Here is a 25,032-nt window from a genome sequence, read left to right on the forward strand (position 1 = left end):
TTACAATATGTGTCGAGCCTTGCAAATCTGTGGATATCCGCTTTATATCTGCATCCACGGACCATGTTTGTGGATCTCTGATGGAATGCAGATACAAATTTTGTATCCACACAGGGCTTTAAATAAGTGTTAACTACTTATGCTAAACAATTTTTTCCACCTTGCATTTTGCTGCGATGCTGGGATTACCTCTCCCAGACTTGAAGAAGAGCTCTGTGTTGATCAAAAGCTTCTCTCTAATCAAAAGAAGTTGATCCAATGCAAGATATTACCTCACCCACCTGGTCTCTCCAATATACTGGGATAACATGGCTACAATTGCACTGCATACATAAAATCAAAATAGCACAAATTAAGTGGATTAAAAACTGGGTTATTGATAGGTCTCAAAATGTAACTGCAAACAGGGAATCTTCATTGAGCAGGTGTGTTTCAAGTGGGGTTCCTCATGGATCGGTTCTTGGCCTACACTATTTCATGTTTTTATTAAGGGCTTGGAAGTAAAAATAAAATCACTGATAAAGTTGTAGCTGACAAAAATTGGGGGAGTGGTAAATAATGACGAGGAAAGGTCATTGATACAGAGCAATCTGGATCACTTGGAAAGCTGGGAGCAACCAGTGTGTTTTAATATGACTACAGGAACAAAGAATGTAGGCCATACTTATAGGATGGAGTATGCTATCTTGAGACGCAATGACTCTAAAAAGGATTTGGGGGCGGTGGTGGATAATCAGCTGAATACGGGCACCCAGTGTGATGCGATTGCTGAAAGGGCTAATGCAATCCTTGGATTCATAAAGGGGAATCTTGTGTGGGAGCAGACAGATCATTTAATCTCTATATTTGGCACTGGTGCAACTACTGCTGGAAAAATATGACCAGTTCTGGTGTCACAGTTCGAGAAGGAGGTTGATAAATTGGAGAGGGTTCAGACAAGAGCCATGAGACTGATTAAAGGATTAAAACATGCCTTGCGGTGACTGACTCAATGAGCTCAATCTATTTAATTTATCAAAAGAATGTTAAGGGGTGATTTGACTACCTACATGGGAAACAAATATTTAATAATGGAGCCTTTAGTCTAGCAGATAAAGGTATAATATGATCCAATGGTTGGAAATTGAAGCTAGGCAAATTTGGAACAATTTACCAAAGGTCATAGCACATTCTCGATCCCTGACAATGTTTAAATCAAGATCATATGTGTTAGTAAAAGATCTGTTCTTGTTCGCTCTGGATTTCATGGGTGTTTTACACCAGAAATTGATCAAGCTAATTGCAACCATATTGTGTGCAGTTAGCCACCATGAATCTTCATCAGCCAGAAGCACTGTGTTCCCATTGATTTATTCTTGAAACCGCCTAGAGTGAAACAGTTAAGATACCACTGCTTTGGGTTCTGAAAACCCTGGGTAACACTCTAGGAATTTTAGGAAAGTTCTCTGGCCTGTGTTACACTGGAGGTCAGATTAGATGATCAAAATGTCCTTATAGTCATAGCAAAACATGTTTTTTAATTCCCCCCCCCCCAAGTTTCACCTCTCTGATGACTCATGGAAGCCAAGAAGGGGCAAGTCATTCTTTGATTCATCTCAGTATTCCCCCTATGAAATCTCATTCATCTCTCCCCCTCACCAACTGGTATCCCACAAACTTCAAGTCCGCAGCTTCTCCTCTTTCCATAACTCACCCACTGCCATAACTTCCATCACCATCTCTAAATTCCACACTCTGAATCCTCCCCAGTCCATCCACTAATATGTCCTACTGTCTCTTCAATATGGATGCCCATAGCCCCTCAGTTGAGCATCCTATAATTGTATACTTCTTAACTCTTGCAGATTTGAAGTTTGTGTAATTGTGAAGGGCCAAACACAACCAAAGACAATTCCTATACAACAATCTTATCTTTGTCCCCTTTGATCCCTATCCTGACAAGTCCCTTAAGGAGATCACAGTACAAATAGACTCTAGATCACTGGTAGTGTCCAGAGCGCACTGAAGATCTACTGGATTACATGAATGGGAGTCCTGATTTGGGGTTTTGGTGGGCACAGAGAAAGTGACATCTTTTGGTAGGGACAGCCAAATTTGGGTACATTTTTACCATAACAGCAAAAAGCACCTCCATGACACAAAGGCCACCTGTTTCTAAATTTCAAATCCCTGCTCCAGGACATGGGGGCACTAGCGATATCAGAGAAAAGGCTGCCTTTTTAAAAAATATGATAAAACAACATTTTCTCTATACCTCATTCTGGGAAACGGCTGAACCATTTTGTCTGAAACTTTCTGAAGTTTGTTTTGAGTTGCACACCTGACACTGAAAATTTAAGCCTGAAAAGTTAAAGTTTGGCATGTAGAAGCAATGGAAAAACAGGTCTGTGTAATGGGAAGGATTACTAATGTTGTAGGACATTTCCCATTATAAAGATCAGTTCTCCTGTAATGCTAAATGTTTGGATTTCATTAACAGCCGATTGAGAACTTGAAAGCAAATGATAATCTCACCAATTCTTCCCTCAGGTTCCCCAATGTTTCCATTTTGTTTGGTCGAGTGCTCAGCATACTTGAGAGTTTCTCCATAAGGATATCATATTTACTCCTCCTAAAACAAAAGGAAGTTATTGAAAACATGCACTTCATGAGCACTGACTTTTGTTTTCTGAGGTAATTTTGGATGTAAGAGTTACCAATCACAGAGGTAGACTGAGAAATGAAAAGTAAAGATTTTAGCAATACTTGAGGAAAAAATCAAGTTGTTTATGTTTAGGTCTTACAAAAAATAGATGCTATTCAGTTTTTGAATAGTCTTTGAATTTGGACTCAAAAACCAACATTTCATTTGAGCACCCTTAATTTAAGATGTGCACTAGTTTTGCGAAGTTGGGGTCCCCACCAGTTATCCCCCTCAGAAACAGGGATGCTGAATACATTTCTATCCATTTTCCAATGACCTGTTGGACGTCTTAAAAACTTCTCTAGAGGTTGGCAAATCCCATATAGATTTCAGCAGAGCTTTTGAGCCACATTAGTACTTCAAAGATAATGACATATGCACAGTACCCAGATGAATTCCCCAAATTATCTCTACCCATCACATTCCTCATACTCCTCACACCATATATCTTGATTTATGCTATCAATCCCTAGTTTGCCTCCTGGAAACATCAGTCGCATGAAAAGCATTATGAAATCCATGTGGGGCCAATGGTTCTTGCTAACAGGCCTTAGTTACAGGACCATCTAATCTTCATTAAACAATATTCAAAGGTTGGATGTTTGTCAGATATGAAACTGTACTTGATATAAACATTGTTTGTCATGGGAAATTTTCAGAAGTCATATTTCACATTTTTTTTACCCACTTATTATTTAAAAGCTCACATTGTTATGTTGGTCAAATATAAAGCTGAATTTTTAAAAATTCATGGAGGAGTTAGTTTTATTTACACACCACACACAGAGTGTTAGTTAGGAAATGCCCTGGCCCACTTGGGTGAAAACAGCAGATGCAAGTATCCAATACTGGCAAGATAACGAGATACGAGGAACAGTACTTGAACCCAAGCTGTTCTGAAGCTGGGCCTGCCGTTTCACTGTGACCAAGCCAAAGCCAGTACAGGATCTAACTATGCAACAGAGGAGGAAGAATCAGAAGTAAAAATTCACTAGAAATTGTTGTAGAAGCTATCCAACGATAACACAGCTATTAAAACTGTGTACAAGAAAAAACAAATCTTTGTAGGATAAGACATGGCAGCAGGGTGGCATGCAAACCATGGCTGAAGGAGGGGCACACATCCTTTAGATACCCTCTGTCTTAGAATGCTTATCACTGTGAGGAGGAGCTAATGCAGCAACCAACACGCACTGCTTCCAGAAAGCTTTGATGGTTCCATGACACCAGGGTCATGTCCTAATGATAAAGAAGTACATATGCCACCCTGAAGAACTACCTATTTCCTGTTTGGTACATACCTGTCAACATGAAAGCGGTTTAAAAGCAGAAGGATGGAGTGCTGCTGGGCTCCACTTGGTAGTCTTATGACATGGGACTGCATTGAAATAAGGCCATTTCTGTCTAATACTCTTCTGTGATAATGAATTTTACCAGCATCCACCCTAGAGAAGACAAAACACCAACAGAACCTCCCATGACTTGTAAACTAACATAATCAATTATATTCATATAGCATCTGTAATCCCAACATCATTTACAAACTTAAACTACTATACAAATTGCCTGTGCAACCTTAATTCAGCCCCCTTGTGCATATACATTATGGTAGTCTTGTTACATAATCACATACTACTTTCTCCACAGGACCTCTGTGTCATTCAGTGCACAGGAAATGAATCAGGGTAGTGTACTGAATGAAGTTGCTGTCTGTAGGACTCAGCCTCATTTGTTGCATACGTGTATAGTAAAAGAGAAAAAAAAATACTGAAGAAGAAAAGATAGTCTTATGGTTAAGGGTAGCTGGATGCCACATTGAAGATTGTATTTTATCTCTGTTTCTGCCATGTGACGCTGGGCAAGTCACTTAAACCATATTTTTCACAGGTGGCCACTGTGTGTTTTTCATTTTCTAGGTGCTTAACTTGAAACAACTGGGGTCTGATTTGCAAAAGTGCTAAGCATTCATAGCTGCAGCTGAACTCAATGGGAGCTGTGCTTTAAGCACCTGATGTGCTACAAAAAAGCAAATAGAAAGAAAAGAATTCCATCATGTGGAACCATACTGACCCCACTTCCCAGCAGGGCTGGAACCTTTAGATCCACAGCACAGACTTCTGCGATTGGAGCTAATAGAGTAACTGGTAGCAGCAGTAGGCTATTATTCTCTGTGTACCAGCCACGAGAGACAGGTAAGACTTACTCTGATGTCTAGTCAACAGCTATAAATATTGAGACTCAGGAATCTGTGGTTTAATTCCAGGTGTTTTAATTCTTATAGGCCCTCTGTTCCTAACCCAACCCCAGCTTGATCCTGCCTTCCCGCTGTGCTTTCTACACAGGCTGTTTCCTCCTCCCCCTGCTGGTGTTCAGGCGGTAGGGAGAACACTGAGAGCACAATACCATCTCCAAACTCTCTGTTCCAGTGCAAAACACCACAGAACCTTTAACAACTTTCTAGGTCTAAGCTTTAATGTCTGAGCTTCATAGGCACCAGGAACAGTGTGACATTAACATGAATAACAGCATGTCTGAACATAGCAAGTCTCAACATAGCAAGAACCGTGTTAATTTCATGTTGCTGCTTGGCAAAACTAACAAAAACAGCAGAAGTAGGCAATGGAACTATTAATAAGGATAAGAGGAAGGGATAGGGAGACTAAACAAAATTGGAGTCTTGAAAAGAGGGGTAGAATAGCAAAGAATGTTCTGGGTTGGGTGGAGCTCCAAATTTACCTACCTAGTAGCTGGAAACTAGTATAAAGGAAGAAGGTCCCAACCAGGGTTCAGGTACAGCAGCTCAGCAGAAACCCCCACACCATCCCCCTTCATAACATCTGAGGGTGAGTGAAGGGGGAGAAACAGCAGCTGGGCACTAAGTTGCACACCTGGACTTTGCAGTACTTTATCTTGATATTTTTTATCTAGCTATAGTTAATAGGATCAGTCCTCCACTTTAAAGTAATCCCTATACATAAACAGGTTAGGAGAGGAAATTAAAATACCACCTCCAACTGAAACTGCAGGAGGAATGTAAGGAAAGCATAAAGTACTTACCCAAATAGGAATTTGGTCAAGACAAGGTTAATACTTCTATTTTGGTGAGAAAGTACCATGAGATTTAGTTACTACAAGCAGTAAGCTGGCATCTCTACCAGCACAGGACCCGCCAAAACAAAGTGCCTCTAGCACTGTGATTAGACATTCCTGATGAATGAAGCCTTCTCTGAAAGGCTATGATTTACTTTATACAGAGCAACAAACCCTATACTTACTTGAAAGCCCCACTGTGAAGGTCTCTCTGAAGTTCCCCTTGCCATCTAGCACGACCTAATCGCTCCAAAATGCAGTAGGAGAAGTCTGGGAGTTTTAAGTCTGGATCCCCCTCCCATCCAATCAAAGCCCTGTAGCGCAGAGCCTGGGAAGCAACGACGACTAGTTTCTCCCCCCACCTATAAAACAAACAGCAAGAGACGAGAGGTTAGTTGTCCAGAGCTCCTATATTTAACCATTTCCCACTTGCTTTCTTTTCTGAGTGAAAATGATTTCTGAAAGGACCACTTTGAATTTGCACAAGGCTGAGCTGAACATCTAGGACTTTCTCTCCCGCTACATGATTAATGTTAATAGGTGTTATATGCAAATAGTCAGCTCTGACCCCAGAAAAATACTTCACTAGCATCAAGCTTGAAATTTAGGTAATTGTCAGTTGAACTGCCTGCCTGGCCCCTTATACAAACCTTTCCCACCTTCCTGATACACAACTGAGGTATGATCCTGCTCTCAACCACTATCTCCATAAAGGCTGAGGACAATTACAACAATTTCACGATAGGCTTGATATTAGGTAAGCAAATTGATGTCAGTAATAGCAAGAGACAGGTTACTCATGCTAGCACTGTAAAGCATAGAACTGGTTTCACAACACTCAGTTTTCAATGCTGAATTGAGGGATGGAAAGGATCCAACTATTTTTCTGGAAGTTAGTAAGTTGCTTAGGCATGCTTTACACTTAAAAGTTAGGCTGACATAGCTACACCATTCAGAAGTATGAAAAATTCACACTGTCGATGTAGCTACATTGACAGAAGAATTCTACCTTCCATCACTGTAGGAAGTGTCTACACCATGGTGCTAAAGTAGCATGCTTGCAGTGTTGTAGCCATAGTGCAGACATGACCTTAGTAAGCAGCATTAAGGAAGTAAATATCCAGCAGGCACTCATGACGGAGTTTTTGTTATACCAGGAACAGTGCACATACAAAATGATTAGCTGCTAGGTGCATATTATTTAGCCCACAAACTTCCCAAGTGCTTCTAATGCATCAATAGAGAAATCTAAGATGTTCCAGAGCAACTTGTTTAATCATGTTCTTAACATTAAATGGTGGTAGCATTACCAAATACATGTGTGTATTACTCCAAACAATTCTCTACTATACTGCCAGAGACATGTAGTACCATGGAAGCACTGAGATCTGGGAGTTAACTGGTGGCCCCTGAGAGTGTGCTCATTAGAAATATTTAAAATAGAAAAACTTCAAAAGCCTAAGTTTGAAAATCTATATGTCTAGTTCCCAGGCTAAATGCCTCAATCGTTAAAATGAAGAGAAGAAAAGCAGACGCTAGGCCAGACAAAGGGTCTGTTTTCGGAGGCTCAGTGCAGACAGAATATACAGAAGTTTAACCACCTAGCTTCTAATAATTTCTCTGGTTTGCATTCAAAAAGATTTCCCAAGGATTTATAGTTTAGCCAAATCTGGCCAGAATTCCATGAGGACAGCAAAAGAGGCTTCTCAGTGCCCCCTGCTAAATTTCACATTCCTGCTCCAAACCATAAAGCTGCTAGAGAATGCTTTAAAACAATTTTTTCTGACCATTTTACAACTTATTTCCCCATAACTTCCTCAGAAACATCAGAAATTTTACCTGACATTTCTAAAAAAGTTGACCTGAGGTGGACACTAAACAGCCCAAGGTGAGTGAGGTAATCTCTTTTATTGACCAACTTCTGCTGGTGAGACAGACAAGCTTCCGAGCCAATAGAAGTTAGTCCAATAAAAGAGATTACCTCACCCCATTCTCTCTCTAACGCTCTGGGACCGACACGGCTACAATATGGCACCAAACAGCCAATACAGTCAGTACATTTCAGCCTAAATAGTTAAAGTTTGGCAATATTATAAACAATTATAAGTGGAATTATATTGCAAAGTGTTAGGTTTGATTCACAGTCGATACCCCTATAATGGTAGAAAATATGACAGTTTTGATAAGTGATAATCTGGATAGGACAGTTACAACTGTCTACAAACATAAGAAGACTGTAGATACCAAAGAGGGAGAGAAATTATTTAGTGTAAAATAGGGAAGGAAGTAGGTAGCACAGTTTACTATAATTGGAATGCAAGACTAATGGATACATTTGGATCTGATTTAGAAAGCTTAGGCCTGGCCTATACTGGCAATGGAGGTTGAAGTAACGCCGCTTATGTTGACCCCCTAAAGTACGCATCTCCACTGGCACGTAAATTCCATTGATTTAAAGCGCAGTAAAAGTTGACCTAATAAAACCATCTCTGCAAGTGGCATAGTGCTGAATTCAAATTCCATGGGTTGAATTTGCATCAGTGTAGGCACAGTGCAATGTAATTGAACGTCAGTGGCCTCTGGGTGGTATCCCATAATACTCCATTGTGACTGCTCTGGACATTCACGCTCTGCTGTAACGTGGCCATGTAAACAAGAAATGACTCCTCCCCTCAAGCCCCAGGAAATTTTGAATTTTCATTTCCAGTTTAGACAGAGCAGAGAGAGCTTTGTAGCATGGCCCAAATGCACTCCAGCTTGGAGTCGACCAGAGGTCTTGGATCTAATCGATCTGTGGGGCAAAGAGTCTGTTCTGGATCAGCTCTGAGCCAGCAAAAGAAATTTAGATATCTATGAGAAGATATCTCGTGGCATGTTGGAGAAGGGGCACAACAGGGACGCGCAGCAGTGCTGCAATAAGATCAAAGAGCTGAGGCAGGCTTATCAGAAAACTAGGGACACCAACAGCCATTCTGGCTCCTCATCCAAAACATGCCGCTTTTACGAGGAGCTGCATGCAATTCTCGGCGGTGACCCCACCACTGTGCCACTATGCAGCATCGATATCTCCAAAGAATCCCAGTCCAGGACAAATGAGGAGGACTCTGTGGACGAGGAAGCGGAGGATGAGACTAGTAGGGTGCAGGAGAGCGGGGTATCCATTCTCCCTGATAGCCAGGACCTGTTCGTTACCCCAGAGCAGTCCAGCCACACAAGACAGTGGGACTGATTGAGATGCCGGGGAAGGCACATCTGGTGAGTTTGTGTGGCAAATCTTTTTTTTGCTGTAATGTCCCCAGTCCAGCGTCTTAAAAAGAGAGTGTGTGTTTTTGAGGGGAGGGTCTTACTGGGTGGTGGCAAACTTCAGTGGAGGGTTAAAATTCGGCAGGTGAAAGTCGATTTAAAGTAAATCGACTTCAGTCTGCTGTGTAGACATACCCTTAGTCACTCATATATGCCTTTGAGTGTGGTGAAGGAGGCTTGAAACCCCATGCCTCTGAAAATCTCAGTGCACATTTTTGGGGGATGCACAAACATTTTGTCAACTGCAGCAACAGAAAATCAATGTTATATTGAAAACAATGGTTTCTTTACAGAGACTTTTTTCCATTGGTTTATTTGTAGCAAAGTAATGCCAAATTAAATCATGGAGCTAGTCTCAGCCCTCCTTAAATGGAGCTGTTTCCAAACTGCAAAGCATTGTAATTTAAAACAGAACACCAACAAATACTGAAATCTTACTCACTTTTCATAGGCTTCTGTGTAGGTATAACAGGGCTGCAAATCCTTTGTCCTAATTTGATCAGTATTATTTAGTCTCTTATTAAAATATTGGCATGAACCCTGAATACCATCCTTATTATCCAAAATCATATGGACAGGATAAATATCATCTAGAGGGACAGGATCTCTTTTTGTCTCCAGTATTCCTGTTTCAAGATCTATTTCTTCATATCTGAAATAAAAACACAAAGAGAGCCAATATTTAACAATCATGAGACAAAAATAACTTAAAGCTGGCTTGCTGTTACATTTCAGTAGCTCTTCAACAAATGTCTTGGAAGAAAGCTAGAACTAAAAATCCTTCAAACCTCAAAAGTTAGAAAGCCAGGAAACACAGAATTAGAGTTGAACTTCTCAAACAAAAAGTCCAAATTTGTCAACATTCGGGGCATATTGCAAAGGATATTTCTGAGATGGGAGTGAGGAAGAGAATTTTTAGCATAAGTGTGTCAAGAGTGTAATAATATACACATTGGCCTTGCTGAATGTATTTTTACTGATTTGCACTGGTACCATGAGTTTTAGACAGGCACATTGAACTAACGCAGGTCTTGACTTTTTTTCCATACCAAAAAAAGATGCAACACTTTTTTTATTTTCTAATTACTTTGCAGTAAGACAATCATGTTTAGAAGCTAAGTTTCAGCAAATTAATTTTCATTTATTTAAAACTCAAAACAAAACAAAACTTTCCACTGCTTTACACAACTATTTATTAGACAGTAGTAGAATCCTGTGTTCTGTCTGTGCTTGGGAGAGGAGTCATGCTGAAAGGCAGCATGGTGCAGCAGATAAAGCTGGTGTTTGTCATGTCGAAGACAAGGGTTCTGGGCCCGCAGTGACCTTGAATAAGCTCTATGCTAATTTATTTTAAAATATAGACAGGAGTGTTCAGCAGCTCTTCCCTAACCATCTCCTATGTTTGGATTAATGGCCTTAGTCAATAAGAATAGCAAATTGTATGGGAATTTAAATAGCATTTAGAAAAGGTGAGATTTCAACTTCTTGTCTCCCTTCCCTCAGCTCTGAGAGCTTTCCCCTAGGCAGACAGGCATGTGGTGTTTCTTTTCCCCAAAAGTTAGTGATAGTGTTCACACCATAACCCTTATTTTTTGTTGTTGAGTTAAAAATGAATAGCTTCAGTTTGGTGCACTTATTTGATGTTATGGCTAAAATGATAAAACACATTTTATAGACAAAGATGCCTGACATGTAACTGATATTCTAGGTATCAGCAAATGAGGAGCAACAGTCTAGTCAAAGAATAGGTCCAAGAGTGTTTTAGATTTCTAACAAAAAGAGTAAAAAAGGGAGTCACTCTCCAGCAAAAACATCTATTTTTCAAAAAATAGTTATAAGTGGCAATCAGACTCTCCTCTTCAACAGGTAACATGCAAGACTTACCTGTCAAAGACAAGCAAATGCCTTATACAATTTCAGAAGGAAGGCATCCCACCTCCACACAAAAGTCAAGACGACTTTTTGCAGACTGAGTATTGGAAGGGGATGGATCCTCTTTACCAAAGAAACCATAAATGTATTTAAATGCAGTTATCCTCCACTGAGAAGGTCATGCACCCTTAGACATAATTAGGCATCTCTCTTCATCCCCAACAAAAGGTGACAAGACTTCCTTAACTGCAAAGTCCTTTTCACTTTGAAAATGTGGAAAAAAAAAACAAAAACTTCTCACCAAAAGGATGGACACAGAGCAGGGAGAGCACTGAGTAGAAGGGGAAACAGGAGGTGAAGTTCCTGCTGTGTTTCAATGACTCTCCTGCACATGCCTTACCAGTCTTACACAACCAACACCTCAAAGAGGAAACAGCCAGAAAATGCAAAGCGAGTGCTGCCCTTCTCCAGCTAAGCACCAAGTCCACCCTGGGTGACAGCCACAGATCAGTGCAAGGCCAGCTCCTTCTCCAGGCAGGCTCTGCTGATGACATGAGACAAGGCCATATTGGCAGAAGGACATCACACTACCAGGTAGGACATGACTCCTACTGGTCCACTGCTGCCTCAGGATTCAGGATGGGACATATATGCATGTCCTGGGCACCTCACCCACTTCACCCCCTCCCCACATTGCCAGCCCCACACTCCAGCCACTTCACTACCCTCCCTACTCCACATCCTGCCCTTGACCAATTTCACCCCCACCACACACTCTGAGAGCCCCACACTCCATCCACTTCACCCCCACCCCACCAGTCCCACCCAGTTGTCTACCCTAACCCACTAAACCTCACAACACACACCCCACCAGCATCCTGAATTCACCCACTTCACCTCCAGCCCCACCCTGCCAGCCCCATCCTATACCCCACCCTCATCCACTTCCCCCGTTACCAAATGCACCCCGTATTCACACCCTACACACCACTGTAATAATCCTTCTACAAAATATGCCTTGTAAGGTATTGTTTGAAAATTTATAACTTACTGGTCAATAATATCATGGTGGAATGTATGTAGCAACATTATACATAAAGTTATGATCAAACACCGATATCATGACTGAAGTGACTTATCAGACAAGTCTGGGTAGTGGGTAAACTTGATTCTCAAAGACAAAGGAAAAGCTGATGCCTCTAGCCAGATGCCACCATAGCTGATGGGCAATCACCTATCAAATGGTCATTCTTTGGCAAAGAAAAGGGACAGGAAGAAACAGATCTGCATGTTAGCAAACAGCAGCAAGGAAACTCTACCACCACTAGACTCTCTCTCTGTCCTCATAGTGGGTATGAAATTTATCTAGTGGTAATGCTCCGGAAAATGCAATTTCAAAGGATGACTGAACTATAAAAGTGAGGGGCAGAAAAACTCCAGGTTCTCTCTCCCTCTCTCTTCTTTTCACCTAAGATGACAAAGGAAACAGAAGTTGGCATTTGGGAGCAGACCCTGACTTGAGAGTTTCGTCAGCAATGTTATTGAAAAAGTGGTAGCGTATTTCACCCGGAACCAAGTCTAGTTTGTTACATTTAGTACTAGGAAGTGTATTATCTGTATTTCTCTTGTAACCATTTCTGACTTTAATGCTATAAACTTGTATGCTCTTAAAACCTATCTCCTTCCAGTTAAATAAACTCGTTTTATTCTTTAATTAAAACTAACCCAGTGTTGTGAATACTCTGGTTAACTTCATTTAAAATACCAGATTATTGCATATTGCATACTGCCCCCACCACACACCATGCCAGCCCCCTCTGCACGCCCCTCACCCTACCCCACTTGCCCCTCACCCTACTGCCCCCCACCGCACACCCTGCCCTATCCTCCCCGGCCACCTCTCACCGATCGTGCAGGCGAAGGGGCGGCCGCTCCCGCGGTAACAGGTAGAAGGTGAGGCCGGGGTGGGCGCTCAGGGCAGCCCACAGAAGTTGCTGGGTGGCGGGCTCCAGGGGCAGCGGGAAAGGCGGGACGCGGCTGCTCAGCCGGTGCCATAAAGTGCCCAACGTGATCCCGTCCAGACCCTCCAGGGCCACCTCATCCAGCAGCGCCCACAGCGCCTCCATGCCGCCTGCGCCGCCGCGCCCGGCGAGTTCTGCGTGCTGCGCCGAATCCACCCCATACGAGACGATGAGCTCTACTGCGCCTGCGCCGCCTCCTCACTTTTGCGTCACAGGGTCTAGTCGCGCCGGAAGTGAAGTTAGCTAGTCGCGACGGTAACCAAGGGAACCGGTAAACAGGGAAGGCACAAGGGGCTGCTGTGTTGTTGTCGGTGTCGCCGCTGGCGTGAGTGAGGGTCGGGTCGGGTCGGGTCGGGTCGGGTCCTGGGCGAAGCAGCGGAGGGGTGGGAACGGGGTGTAGAGGCGGGAGGCTCCGAACTGGAGACGGGTTACAGGCCTAGGGTGAGCGGGCGGGCCGGGGTTGGCGGGAAGGTGGGAAGGATGCCGAGCAGGGATGGGATGCGGAGAGGCCCGGCCGGGATGCCAGGGGAGGCCCGCCGGCGGGCGCTGGTGTATGTGCGAGAAGGCGCCGCGCCACTCAGCGTGTAGCGATATTTGTTCTGGCCCCACCCCGCTCTGGCCCAGAGCAAACGTGGCTCCTACTTGCTGCCATTTCAAAGGTCCGGTTTCTAAACCGCACTATGCGTTTAATACTGACATGTAACGAAGCCTTCACTGGGCCTCTTCTGTTACAGAGTGGTGCACTGCTGCTCGTTTTTACATAATCGACTTCCTAGACTAGGCTCTAGTTTAACTGCTGGATTTATATTACAGGAAAAATAGAAAAACAAGTCAGGGTCAGGTTGCTTTGGAGTAGCTAATGTGACTTCCAGTGTTCATGTGTTTTTTTATTTTCAGTAAAAAGTACGAATTGTAAAGTTAGTAGAAACCCTAGGTCTGTTACCTTGAATGATTATTTCCATACCTTTTAGAGGTTACATGAAAAGGGGAAAAAAAGAGTGTTTTTCCTCTGCTTGTTTTTCTTTTTATATTATAAATTCTGGTCTTATCTAAGATGTCTTTCCTGTAAGATTAAGTGGATAATTAATGAACTGGGAAAATTATATTCAGAGATACCGTGCAGGCTAGCAAAGTCAAGAGCGAATTATTTATTTTTTTATGGGAAACTAAGAGCATGTCTACACATACAGTGCTGTAGCGGCACAGCTGTACCAATGCAGCTGTGTCATTGCAGCACATCTGGTGAAGACGCTCTATGCTGACGGGAGATAAATAAATAAAAATCACCTCCATGAATGACGGAAGCTATGTCTATGGGAGAAGCTCTCCCTCTGACGTAGTGCTGTGCACACGAGCGCTTATGTCAGTGTTATTTATGTCACTCAGGGGAGTGGTTTATTCACACTCCTGAGTGACATAAATTATGCTGACATAAGCTGTAGTGTAGACATAGCCCATATAAAATCCTTATTTCAGTGTGCAAATTAAGCTTCTCAGTGTGTAAGAGGGTACTCTAAGGCTATGGCTACACTACAGCCTATGTTGGCAAGACTTATGTCACCCAGAGGTGTGAGTATTCCAACCCCCTGACTGGCATAAGTGCTTGTGTGCATAGCTCTATGTGGGAAGGAGTTTTTATGCCACTCACAGAGGTGGCTTTCTTCACTTTCACCAGAAGTACTGAAATGTGTATTGGTACAGCTGTGCCACTATAGTGCTGGACGTATAGACATGACCTGAGCAGCCATGATCTCTAGCTGTACTTTTGAACTTCTGCAGGATACTCAGTGGGAAACACTGGGAGAAGCAGACACCACTCACAATGTAAAAAAGAGGTAAAATATTTAACCAAGTGGTTTAGATGCATATAGAAGCTGAAGTGAGTAAGCTTTTTACTTCATTAACATGTATTGGAGATGCATTAGGAATATCATCCTCCACTGGAAACTATTGAGAGAGGCCTGATAATTTGAAATATGTTCTTGTAGTCTGTATTCAGCTATCAGCCTGAACACTAGTTTCTGATTTAGTGTGTTCTTCATGTTGCACATCTCTTTAATGCTACAGCTACATTAGAGAGTTTACAGCAGCAGAGCTGCAGCGATGCAACTGTGATGCTGTAAACTCTCTAATGTAACTGCTCTAAGCTGATGGGAGAGAGCTCTCCCGTTGGCTTAACTACTCCAGCCCTGCGAGCAATGGTAGCTATGTCAGCAGCAGAAGCTGTCTACATTGAGACTTAGATTGGTGTAACTTGCGTCGCTCAGGGTGGTGGCTTTTCCACAATCCTAAGCGACGTAAGATATACTGCAGTAAGTGCTAGTGTAGACATAGTCTTAGGCTATGTCAATAATTACATCGCTTGGGCATGTTCACACAATGCTCCTGTCAGCGGAGTGTGTCTAGAGTTGGTGCTCTAGAATGGACAGTGAGAGCAGTGCACTGTGGGTAGCTATCTCACTATGCAACTTGCCACTTTCTGCAGCTAGGAGTTGTGGGAAGGAGGAGTGGATCGCAGTGCATCATGGGTGCGGGCTCAACGACTCATGATGCATTTTTTTGCGATTCATCATTCCATGGGCTTCCAATTACGATTTGCACCGTTTTTCAATGGTCCCTGTTTACTGTGTGTCCATCATCTCTGCCTAAAAGGATGAAATCCTGCACTGCTCTCTTTGCGGTCAGTGTTGTGAACACAGCATGGCTGATCATTCAGTGTATCATGAGGTCCGAATTTGAACAGGACTCTGTGGTACCTGCCCTGCTGTTGTGCCATGGAAAGAAACAACACCAAATTACTTTTGGCATTCACAGAGCAGCTGCACATGGTGGACTGTCACTATTGGGTTCAGGAAACAAACACTAAGTGGTGGGATTGCATTGCTATACTGGTCTGGGATGATGAGCAGTGGCTGCAGAACTTCTGGCCACCTTTCTGGAACTGTGTGTGGAGCTCACCCCAGCACTGCGGCACAAGGATACCAAAACAAGAGCTGCCCTCACGATGGAAAAATGCATGGCGATCGCTGTGTGGCAGCTGGCAACTCCAGACCACTACTGGTCAGTCGCTAATCAGTTTGGAGTCAGAAAGTTCACTTTGGGGGTTGTGTTCATGCATGTATGCAGAGCCATTAATCACATTCTGCTGCAAAGGACTGTGACTCTTGGAAATGTGTGTGAAATAGTGGATGGCTTTGCAGTAATGGGATTCCCCTAACTGTGGCACGGTGATAGATGGCGCGTATATCCCAATTTTGGCCTCAGACCATCTTGTGACATCAATAGAAATTGTTACTTCTCTATAGTATTGCAGGCGTTTGTTGATCACCGGGGTTGTTTCACTGATATCAGCATAGGGTGGTCAGGGAAGGTGCATGATGTATCTATCTTCAGGCACACTGGCCTGTACAGAAAGCTGCAAGCAGGGACTTTTTTTCCAGACCAGAAGATTCCAATGGGAGATGTTGAGATGCCCATATTGCTCCTGGGAGACCCAGCATATCTCTTACTCCCATGGCTCATGAAGTTTTATACGGGAGACCTGGACAGCAGCAAGGAGTGCTTCAACAATAAGCTGAGCAGATGCATTGAGTATGCATTTGGCAGATCAAAAGCTCTATGGCACTGCCTTTATGGCAAGTTAGACTAAATGAGGAAAATATTCCCAGGGTCATAGCATCCTGCTGTGTGCTGCATAATATTTCTGAGGCTAAGGGAAAAAGTTTCCCCAGTGGTGGACTGTGACGGTGGATCACCTGGTAGCTGATTTTGAGCAGCTAGATACCAGAGCTATTAGATGGACACAACGGGGGGGGCTGTACGAATCAGGGAGGTTTTGAGGAACTATTTTATCAATGAGCACCAGTAATATGTCTTTCTATATCTTACTGTCTTTCTTTGCCACAAAAAACTCTATACCTCTTGTTGAAGTGATTTTATTATGTCGGCAAAGCAGGAGAGTTTTTTGTCAGCGTGAGCAGCATTGTAATGTGTACACCTCCACTGTTTTGTTGACGAAAGCTGACTTTTGGTGCTGGTGAGACCTCATCTGGAATACTGTGTGCAGTTCTGGTCCCCCATGTTTAAAAAAAAATAATTCAAACTGGAACAGGTGCAGAGAAGGGCTCCTAGGATGATCCATGGAATGGAAAACCTTCCTTATGAGAGGAGACTCAAAGAGCTTGGCTTGTTTAGCCTAAACAAAAGAAGGTTATGGAGAGATATGATTGCTTTCTATAAATACATCAGAGGGATAAATACCAGGGAGGGAGAGGAATTATTTAGGTTCAGCGCCAATGTGGACACAAGAACTAATGGATATAAACTGGCCATCAGGAAGTTTAGACTTGAAATTAGATGCAGGTTTCTAACCATCAGAGGAGTGAAGTTCTGGAATAGCCTTCCAAGGGGAGCAGTGGGGCAAAAAACCTAGCTGGCTTCAAAACTGAGCTTGATAAATTTATGGAGGGGATGGTATGATGGGACAGCCTAGTTTGGCAATTGACTGATCTTTGAGTCTTAGTGGTAGATATGCCAATGGCCTGTAAAGGGATGTTAGATGGGGTGGGTTCTGAGTTATTACAGAGAATTCTTTTGTGTGAGTGTCTGGCCATACGTCTACAAAAAAAACTTCAAAAACAGACTTCAGTGAGAAACTGCAGAGCTGGAACTCATATGCAAACTTGACACAAACAGACTGGGTCTGAATAGGGACTTGGAATGGTTATCTCATTACAAGAAGTAATTGTCACTGTTCACACATTCTCACTTTCTAATCAACGGTTGTAAATAGGCCTCATTTACTTTAACTGAATGGACTTTGTTAACACATACCCTCCCCATTGTTGTTTCTTACCCTTGAATGTGTATAGATATACCTCCTATCTGTGATTACCATTTCATGCATCTGATGAAGTGGGTTGCAGCCCACGAAAGCTTATGCCTGCAGAAACTTGTTAGTCTTTAAAGTGCTAAAGTACTCTCTTTGTTTTGGCTGGTGAGTCTTGCCCACATGCTCAGAGTTTAACTGATTGCCATATTTGGAGTCAGGAAGGAATTTTCTCCCAGGGCAGATTGGCAAAGGCCCTGGGTTTTTTTTTGTTTTCTTCTGTAGCATGGAGCAAGGCTCTGTACCTTAAAGTCTTTAAACCATGATTTGAGGACTTTAATAACTCAGTCATAGGACAGGGGTCTATTACAGGATTGGATGGGTCAGGTTCTGTGGCCTGCGTTGTGCAGGAGGTCAGACTAGATGATCATATTGGTCCTTTCTGACCTTAGAGTCTATGAGTGTAGACAAAGCTTAAGACTCCTTAGAGAGAAACACCATGTATATTGCATCATTTCTAAGGGAAGTATGGCTTCCCTCTGACAGCCAGGTCTTGGAGAAATGGCCAGCATTTAAGATGAAGTTTACTTTACAGGCCTGAACTGGAAGCTGGGTTAAGTGTCCCAGTTTATTTTCTTAGGAATTTAAGAAGAAAAACAAAGTGGTGTTGTGGCAGTGGAGGGTTGCGACTGCCTCCACTCCCCAATGAGCCCCTTTCCAAGTTTCTATTGCAACTTTTAGCTTTCACTTTTAATTGGAAAAAACTAAGCAAAGTGTTCAATATCATCTTTTAGTTATAAACAGAGTTGTAATTGGCTGCTGGACCGCAAACTGCTGCTGAAAGGTTAGCTTTTATAAACTTTTCTCTACTGATTTGTTTTATTCCTCTGCTAATGTATCTTTCCCAGTTGAAGAATACTTTGCATACTCCCTTAATTCTTCCCCATTCCAAAGTGATTGTTTTTGCAGTTTAAAAATAAAACAAAAACATTTAAGTAAATGAGATAAAATAACTCAGTAAGATTACTCTAATCATAATAGGACACATTCGGGTATGAATTAGTTTACCACTGATGCACTGGCTCCTCATAATATGCATGAGGTCAGCAGCTTGTAAAAGTATGTACAGTAAGAACCTCAAAGATGTGAACACCAAAGTTACGAACAGACTGGTCAACCGAACACTGTGAAACTGGAAGTATTGTAAGCAATCAGGCAGCAAGGGGTTGCGGGGGGGAGAAAGCGAATACTGTGCAAAGCAGAAACAGTCCAGGGTCTGCACTGTTCCTGTAAGCCAAGGGTGCTGTTTCACCCCCTCCCACCCCACCCCACCCCACCCCACTTGGAGGGGGAAGCTGTTTTCACTCTCTCCCCCCACACACCCTATTCCTCAGGGCCTGGGAAAGAAAGCTGCTGCAGCCCAGAAGCTCATGCTGCAAGGAACTGAAAGTTGCAGCCAAAGCCTGTCCTGGAGTGGGAGTCAGCTACGCTCTGGAGGAGTTTTAAGGGCCACAGTCTGTACACCAATGTGGCCCAAGCTTTGTCCAGGGCTGCACTCCTGGATCCTGCCAGCACGTCTGGGAATGCAAGGGGCAGGGGAGGTAGGGGTGCTGGCAGCCGACTGGCACCAACCCCCTGCTATGTGCTGCCTCTGGAGTGTGGCAAGCAGTGCACTGAGCAGGGCAAGCCCTTGGGAGAGGCGGCTGAGGGCTGGGGCTTCTAGTGCCAAGGGTGCGGGGCAGGCTCCCCCCAGTTCAGCCCAAAGGCAAGGGATAGGGCAGCGAGCTGCTTGCAAACCAGGCAGTGCTGCCAGGTGCCACCTTTTCAGAGATCTCTCCCAGCCTCAGCTGGAAGACACTGACTGCAGAGTACTGTATCATAATGTTTTGTTCAGAATTACAAACGTTACAGTTATGAACAACCTCCATTCCCGAGGTGTTTGTATCTTTGAGGTTCTACTCTATGTGTATTTTTGGTAGATGTTCTAAACAATCTCACACTTTCTGTTCTGAGGACCAATTCAATTCTTATTAAAGTCAATGGAAAGACTCAGATTGAGTTCAGTGGGAGTTGAATCAGCCCTGATTAGTTGCTACATGTTGTTATTCCACTGGGAACCATAAAATACAAATCAGACTACAAAGTCTTGGTACTGTTTTGTCATTTGAAATAAAATACAACTGTTTTTCGTGACAGAATTGTGAACATATTTCTGGTGCTTCCTTTTTTTGTTTACTATAAATTCAGTGTGTTCGATTCACTGTTTTGTGATGTGCGAACTCCTATGTTAAAGCAGCAATTGAACAATACATTCTTGCAAAGTCGTCCAGTAATGTGTGTTATTTTAAGAAAATACATTGTACAATAACAAGTGTTTCCTTTGTTTTCTTTTTTGAGGGTTTAGTGTTATTCCACTTTAGAATATAGCCCTCTTCTTTATTGCTGATGCTAAGAGACTAATCTCCAATCTTTGTGTTCTGAACCCTTTCCTTATTCCACTGTTCCAGTTTTATGTTCTTGTTTCAGGTTTACATTAAGGACATGGTGACTGACTTTGATGAGAAACATGATGAATATTTAATATTACTTCAACAAAGAAACCGGTAAGATGCAAGGTCACAACCCTCTGGGTAATACTTGTATTTATTAACAGAGTGTAAAAGTGGACAGTGGGGGAGAGTCAGGTGGGAGAGAGGAGGAGGGTATCAAAGCCTGGGCTCCAACCCAAGCAGGAACAGCTACATTGCTATTTTTACGCCCATAGCGCAAGCCGGAGTCAATTGACCTGGGTGCTGAGACTTGCTTTTATTTATTTATGTATTTATTTATTTGCAGTGTAGACATACCCAGAGTGTTTCCTTTATTGAAAAAATAAATAAATAAATAAAATCAGACTTAGGTTATTCTGTTTGTGTCGCCATTATTTTCTGTATATCTCTTTATTATATAAGCATGGAAATAGGACTCTTGTTTCATTCTCCACCTAACTTTCTTTTTGTGACATCCCATTCTTCTTCATAGTAGCTTATTATGTTGTCACAAACTTAGCCAAGGTAATGAGGAACATCTGGTAAAATCTTATAGACCAAAGATCCTGTTTCCATACAGATATCTCCAGTAATAAAATGAAAGAAAGAAAAGGACAAAATGTGTTGGCGTCTTCAATCCCATAGTGATATTGAATAGCAAGGGATGTGGCTGAGCTGGACAGCCTCTTGGCCCTAAGGTTGGATGGAATAAGTAAGTGTTATTTACCCCTTCACATAACACACAAACCAGGCATCACCCAATGAAATTATTAGGCAGCAGGTTTAAAACATAAGGAGCATAAGAAAGTGTTTGTTAATACGCAGAGCTAAGCAGTAGTTGGTGTGTTAGCTTCCTTTCCTGAAGAAGGCAAAAGGAAGAGGAGATGCTCTGGTAGGTGCTCCTGGGACTAGAACAGCCAAGCTACTAGACAGGGTTAAGGAGCCTTGCTGTTTAAAAAGACTTTACTTTTGTTTGGGACAAACAGGAAGAATATTGGTTTGTTTTTTCCTATGAGGCAAGAAAGGGAATTATAGACAATTTTTAAAAGAATGTGCTGTGTCTTTCTCTCTTGGTGTTACAAGGAGTGTTATTGGTGGAGGGAGTGGGCAGAGTTGCCTTGTTGTGGGGATTTCCTTTTTTTCGTGAAGATTCATGTTCACCCCTTTTTCAAGACTATGATAAATTTTGTATAAAGTATGCCTTATGAGGTATCATTTGAAAATTCATAATTTGCTTATCATTCTTGTCTTGATAAAATGTGTGGCAACATTAATGCAAAATTATAAAATTCTACTGTATGACATTACTGAGACGTAGTCCAAGTTTAGAAAAGCAGCCAATAACCAGTTCCTCAGAGACAAAAGATTAACGGATCTTCAGCCAGGTGTCAACAAGATCAAATGGACTAGCACCTGGTTAAGTGGCCATTCTTTGGCAGGAAAGAGGATGTGAGTAATAAATTTGCATCTTGGCAAAGAAACAGCTGGAGGTTCCCGTCACCAGACTTTCTGTCTCCTGAACTTCAGCTGGAAATGATTCTTAAAGAAGAGGAAAAGTATAAGAATGGGGAACTGACATCCCAAGTTATTCCTCCCTTTCTCTGTACCCACAGCAGCCACAACACCTGAGGAATAAAGAAACAGCTTTGAACTGAGGGAGGGATCCTGCCTGAAAGGAATTCAGCCAGTAAAACTGCTCAGGCAAGGATCAGGTTGCTCCGCCCCTTGGCTTCTTCCTTGACCCTCCTACTCTCCCTAATCCTAGAGATTTACTACAGAGTTCCTTCCTGCAGCCCCTTTCTGCTCTGGACTTCCTGCCTTTAAACTAACCACCTGGCTCCTCTTCCAACTGGAGCTCATTTTTTATTAAGCCTGGCCCACCCTTCAGGGGCAGCCAGGTAGCCCAACTGGCTTCTCAAGACCACATTTCCCATTTCACTGCCTGTGTGGGATACACACCCCATTACAACTGCACAAGCCTTGTTGTTCTTCACAAGGTCATGTCTGGCACAGCTGGAACAGAACTCAGATCTCTGTAACACAACAGACCCAAGTCTCATCCAGTTAGCTACACTGAAAAAGGCACTTCTTTGCACCAAGAGTTTTTCTCCTGCCAAAGATCTGCAAACAACTGAGGTGCTAATTTCTCAAAAAAAGTAGCAGAAATCTTTCATGATGGAAAGTCTTAGGCAACCTAAATGTAGGGGTTGCTGCCATCACCCCCAATCAATGTTGTCCACTCATGATTTTATCATTTGAACCCCTGTTGCAGGTAGGAGGGAGGCAGAGAGTGAGTGACTCATTTTCCTGCCCTGTAGCCTAGTAGAAGGTATACTAAACTGCAAGCCCAAAAGCACAAGTTCTAGTCCTAGATTGTTGTTAATATATCTGTACCCCTTCCCAATCCTTATTAAGAAACATGGTCTTATACTGCAGCCTTAGGCGGTTGGTAGAGAGGAGAAGAAATAACTATTATTTGCCCATTTCACATATAAGATCATTGAGTGCTTGCACAAGTCACTCCAGGCAGAGCAGGAAACAGAGTCCAGCTCTAATAAAGCAGAGCCAAATTTCATCCACTTTGCCAGAGTCTTTCAGAAGGAATGTGGTAGTGCTTCTGTAACTCATGCTAACACAGTAAATCTATGTGTTGCCCTCTAGCTGCTGTCTACACAGCCCATGGAAGCAAGCCTCCCAGGACTTGTCTACACTAGCACTTATGCCGGCAAAACTTTTGTCGCTCAGGAGTGTGAAAAAACACATACCCATAGCAACATAAGTTTTGCCGGCATAAGCGCTTGTGTGGACAATGCTATATCTATGGGAGATGCTCTCCTGCAGACATAGCTACCGCTGCTCGTTTAAGTGGTTTTATGTGGCTACACAAGTGCTCTTACAGTGGCACAGCTGTACCGATACAGTGTAGTGGGGCTTGTGCTAGCTCTCTAAAATTAGTTGTGTACGCAGTTGCTTTGAAGTTGCGGCCTAGGCTGGAGTTCAGCTTCACTCTGCAGGTTGTGTAGACATAACCCCAGTGACTAGAGATTTATGACAGTTCATGCCTCAGAATGAGATTGTTTAGCTAAAGTGATAGTGACTCAGGCTTTTTTACATCCTGGGGTCCCACATTCAATCCCCACAGATGACCCAAATGGACATTGTTATATATGGCTATGCTGTCAGTCGCTACTGGATCACAATTTCCTCCCGGAGCCAGGAATAGAAATCATGGATCCTGATGCCCAGCTTTCTACCACTGTCTCACGGATATTCTTGTAACCCACTGGCAATGGGTGTGTTGTGTCTCCTTGTATGCACTGGTCCACTTAAGAATAACAGTATCCTTTCCTCCCCTATTCCTGACATGCATACATACCAGTTACTTCTGTAGTTGGGATAGAAAAGATAATTTGATCACTGGGTGGGTGAAAACCAAAATAGGCAGATGTATAAAAGCTAATGTAAGGGTTCTGGAGTAATTGTTGGAATGATTTTCTACTGCAAAACATCACATTTAGAAGTAAATTTGGATGTTTTGTTAATTGTTTTACTGTGGTATTTTAGTGTTTGTATTTTGAGTAGTCGGAGTTGGCTCTTTAAGAACATTTGGCAGATTGAGCACGTGTTTGAGATATTTTGCCTGTGTGAGCAGATAGGGGCAGACTCTGGTTGTGTCAGCTTGAAATTTGTTAGGACTTGATTTAATGAATGTATCTTTCCAGAAAACAGCCTCATTCTTGCAGGTGTTACATTAGCACTTATGCAGATAGGGTGCCTCAGGGCATTGCTAATGAATTGTAGAGTCTTCCACCTCTAGGTCATCAGTGTGAGTCCACCCAAACTGAGCACATGTTAGAAGATGTTTCCATCTAATGGATGTTTGGTGGCCTAGCTGTTAGATGAGTTTGGTGAGTGCTAGTTATAGCTCCCATGTCAGAAACTCTATACTTTGCACTAGATTGTCATTTCTTCAGGGCAAAGATCGTCTCTCACTCTCTTTTTGTACACTGCCTAGCATAATGGGGCCCTGTCATGGACCCTGGGTGTGGTCCTTTGGCGGGTCTCTGCTGCCCTCATTGGGACCCTCCTTAGTTTGCTCCTGGTCTGGGTGGTTCTTTGTCTCTAAACTTTGATTGAGTCTGGAGGTAGCCTGGTGTAGGGGTGTTACCCCTTTGCTGCCCCAGGCTTTCTGCCTCCTATGCACTCCCTTCTTTAGAGTACACCTTGTTTCCTCTATTGAGTGGGCACAGCTGTGAGTGCCAGCCTCCATGATTGACAGATATGGCAGCTGCATGTGGGTTTGGCTGAGCTGCTTACCTGCAGACAGGAGAGGCTCCCCTCACACTCCTACCTAGACTCAGTATGGGGTTTGTAGGCCCCATTACAGGCCCTGATCTCAGTTGATTTCTCTAGGAAGAGGTCCTTCAACAGGGGACAAAAGTGCATTCACTATAAATGAGTGAATTTATAAATGAATGAAGAGTTGCCAAGACAGTAAGTGTTGCACACACTGTTGTCGGTAGGAGGAGTTCAAAAACCAGAAGACAACAAAAACATGATTGATTTTTAAAAATCTCTCATTTAAACCAACAGCATGATTTCTGGAGGTGTCTGACTCATGATTTCTGAGCTTTCAGGGTTTGCAATACTGTGTAATACCAGTGGAGCACTGTCAGATTTGTTTTATTGTGTATAAAAATAAATGCA

At 42.9% G+C, this 25,032-nt stretch overlaps 2 protein-coding genes across 6 annotated transcripts in view; one reads left to right on the plus strand and one right to left on the minus strand.

Annotated features, from left to right (window-relative positions):
• The window catches only part of GTF3C1 (general transcription factor IIIC subunit 1), a 70,931-nt gene extending 57,857 nt beyond the window's left edge, over positions 1-13,074 (minus strand). For all 3 annotated transcript variants that reach the window (XM_067551190.1, XM_067551189.1, XM_067551191.1), the window contains exons 1-5: positions 12,854-13,074; positions 9,519-9,728; positions 5,959-6,135; positions 3,985-4,128; positions 2,515-2,611 (exon numbers count right to left, since the gene is read on the minus strand). In XM_067551190.1, coding sequence (XP_067407291.1) covers positions 2,515-2,611; positions 3,985-4,128; positions 5,959-6,135; positions 9,519-9,728; positions 12,854-13,074 — 849 coding nt within the window. The remainder of the gene's footprint in view (positions 1-2,514; positions 2,612-3,984; positions 4,129-5,958; positions 6,136-9,518; positions 9,729-12,853) is intronic.
• Positions 13,075-20,338: 7,264 nt separating this feature from the next.
• Positions 20,339-25,032, plus strand: part of KATNIP (katanin interacting protein) — a 136,136-nt gene continuing 131,442 nt past the window's right edge. The window contains exon 1 of one of the 3 annotated variants that reach the window (XM_067551201.1): positions 20,339-20,400. In XM_067551201.1, the coding sequence (XP_067407302.1) occupies positions 20,339-20,400 (62 nt within the window). Of the gene's footprint in view, positions 20,401-22,362; positions 22,462-25,032 lie in introns of those variants that run through there. The other 2 variants (XM_067551203.1, XM_067551202.1) reach the window with 2 other exon arrangements.

This window comes from Emydura macquarii, unplaced genomic scaffold (assembly GCF_026122565.2).
Source record: "Emydura macquarii macquarii isolate MOO-44397 ecotype Brisbane River unplaced genomic scaffold, CSIRO-AGI_Emac_v2 contig_1348, whole genome shotgun sequence".
Classification (NCBI taxonomy): domain Eukaryota; kingdom Metazoa; phylum Chordata; order Testudines; family Chelidae; genus Emydura; species Emydura macquarii.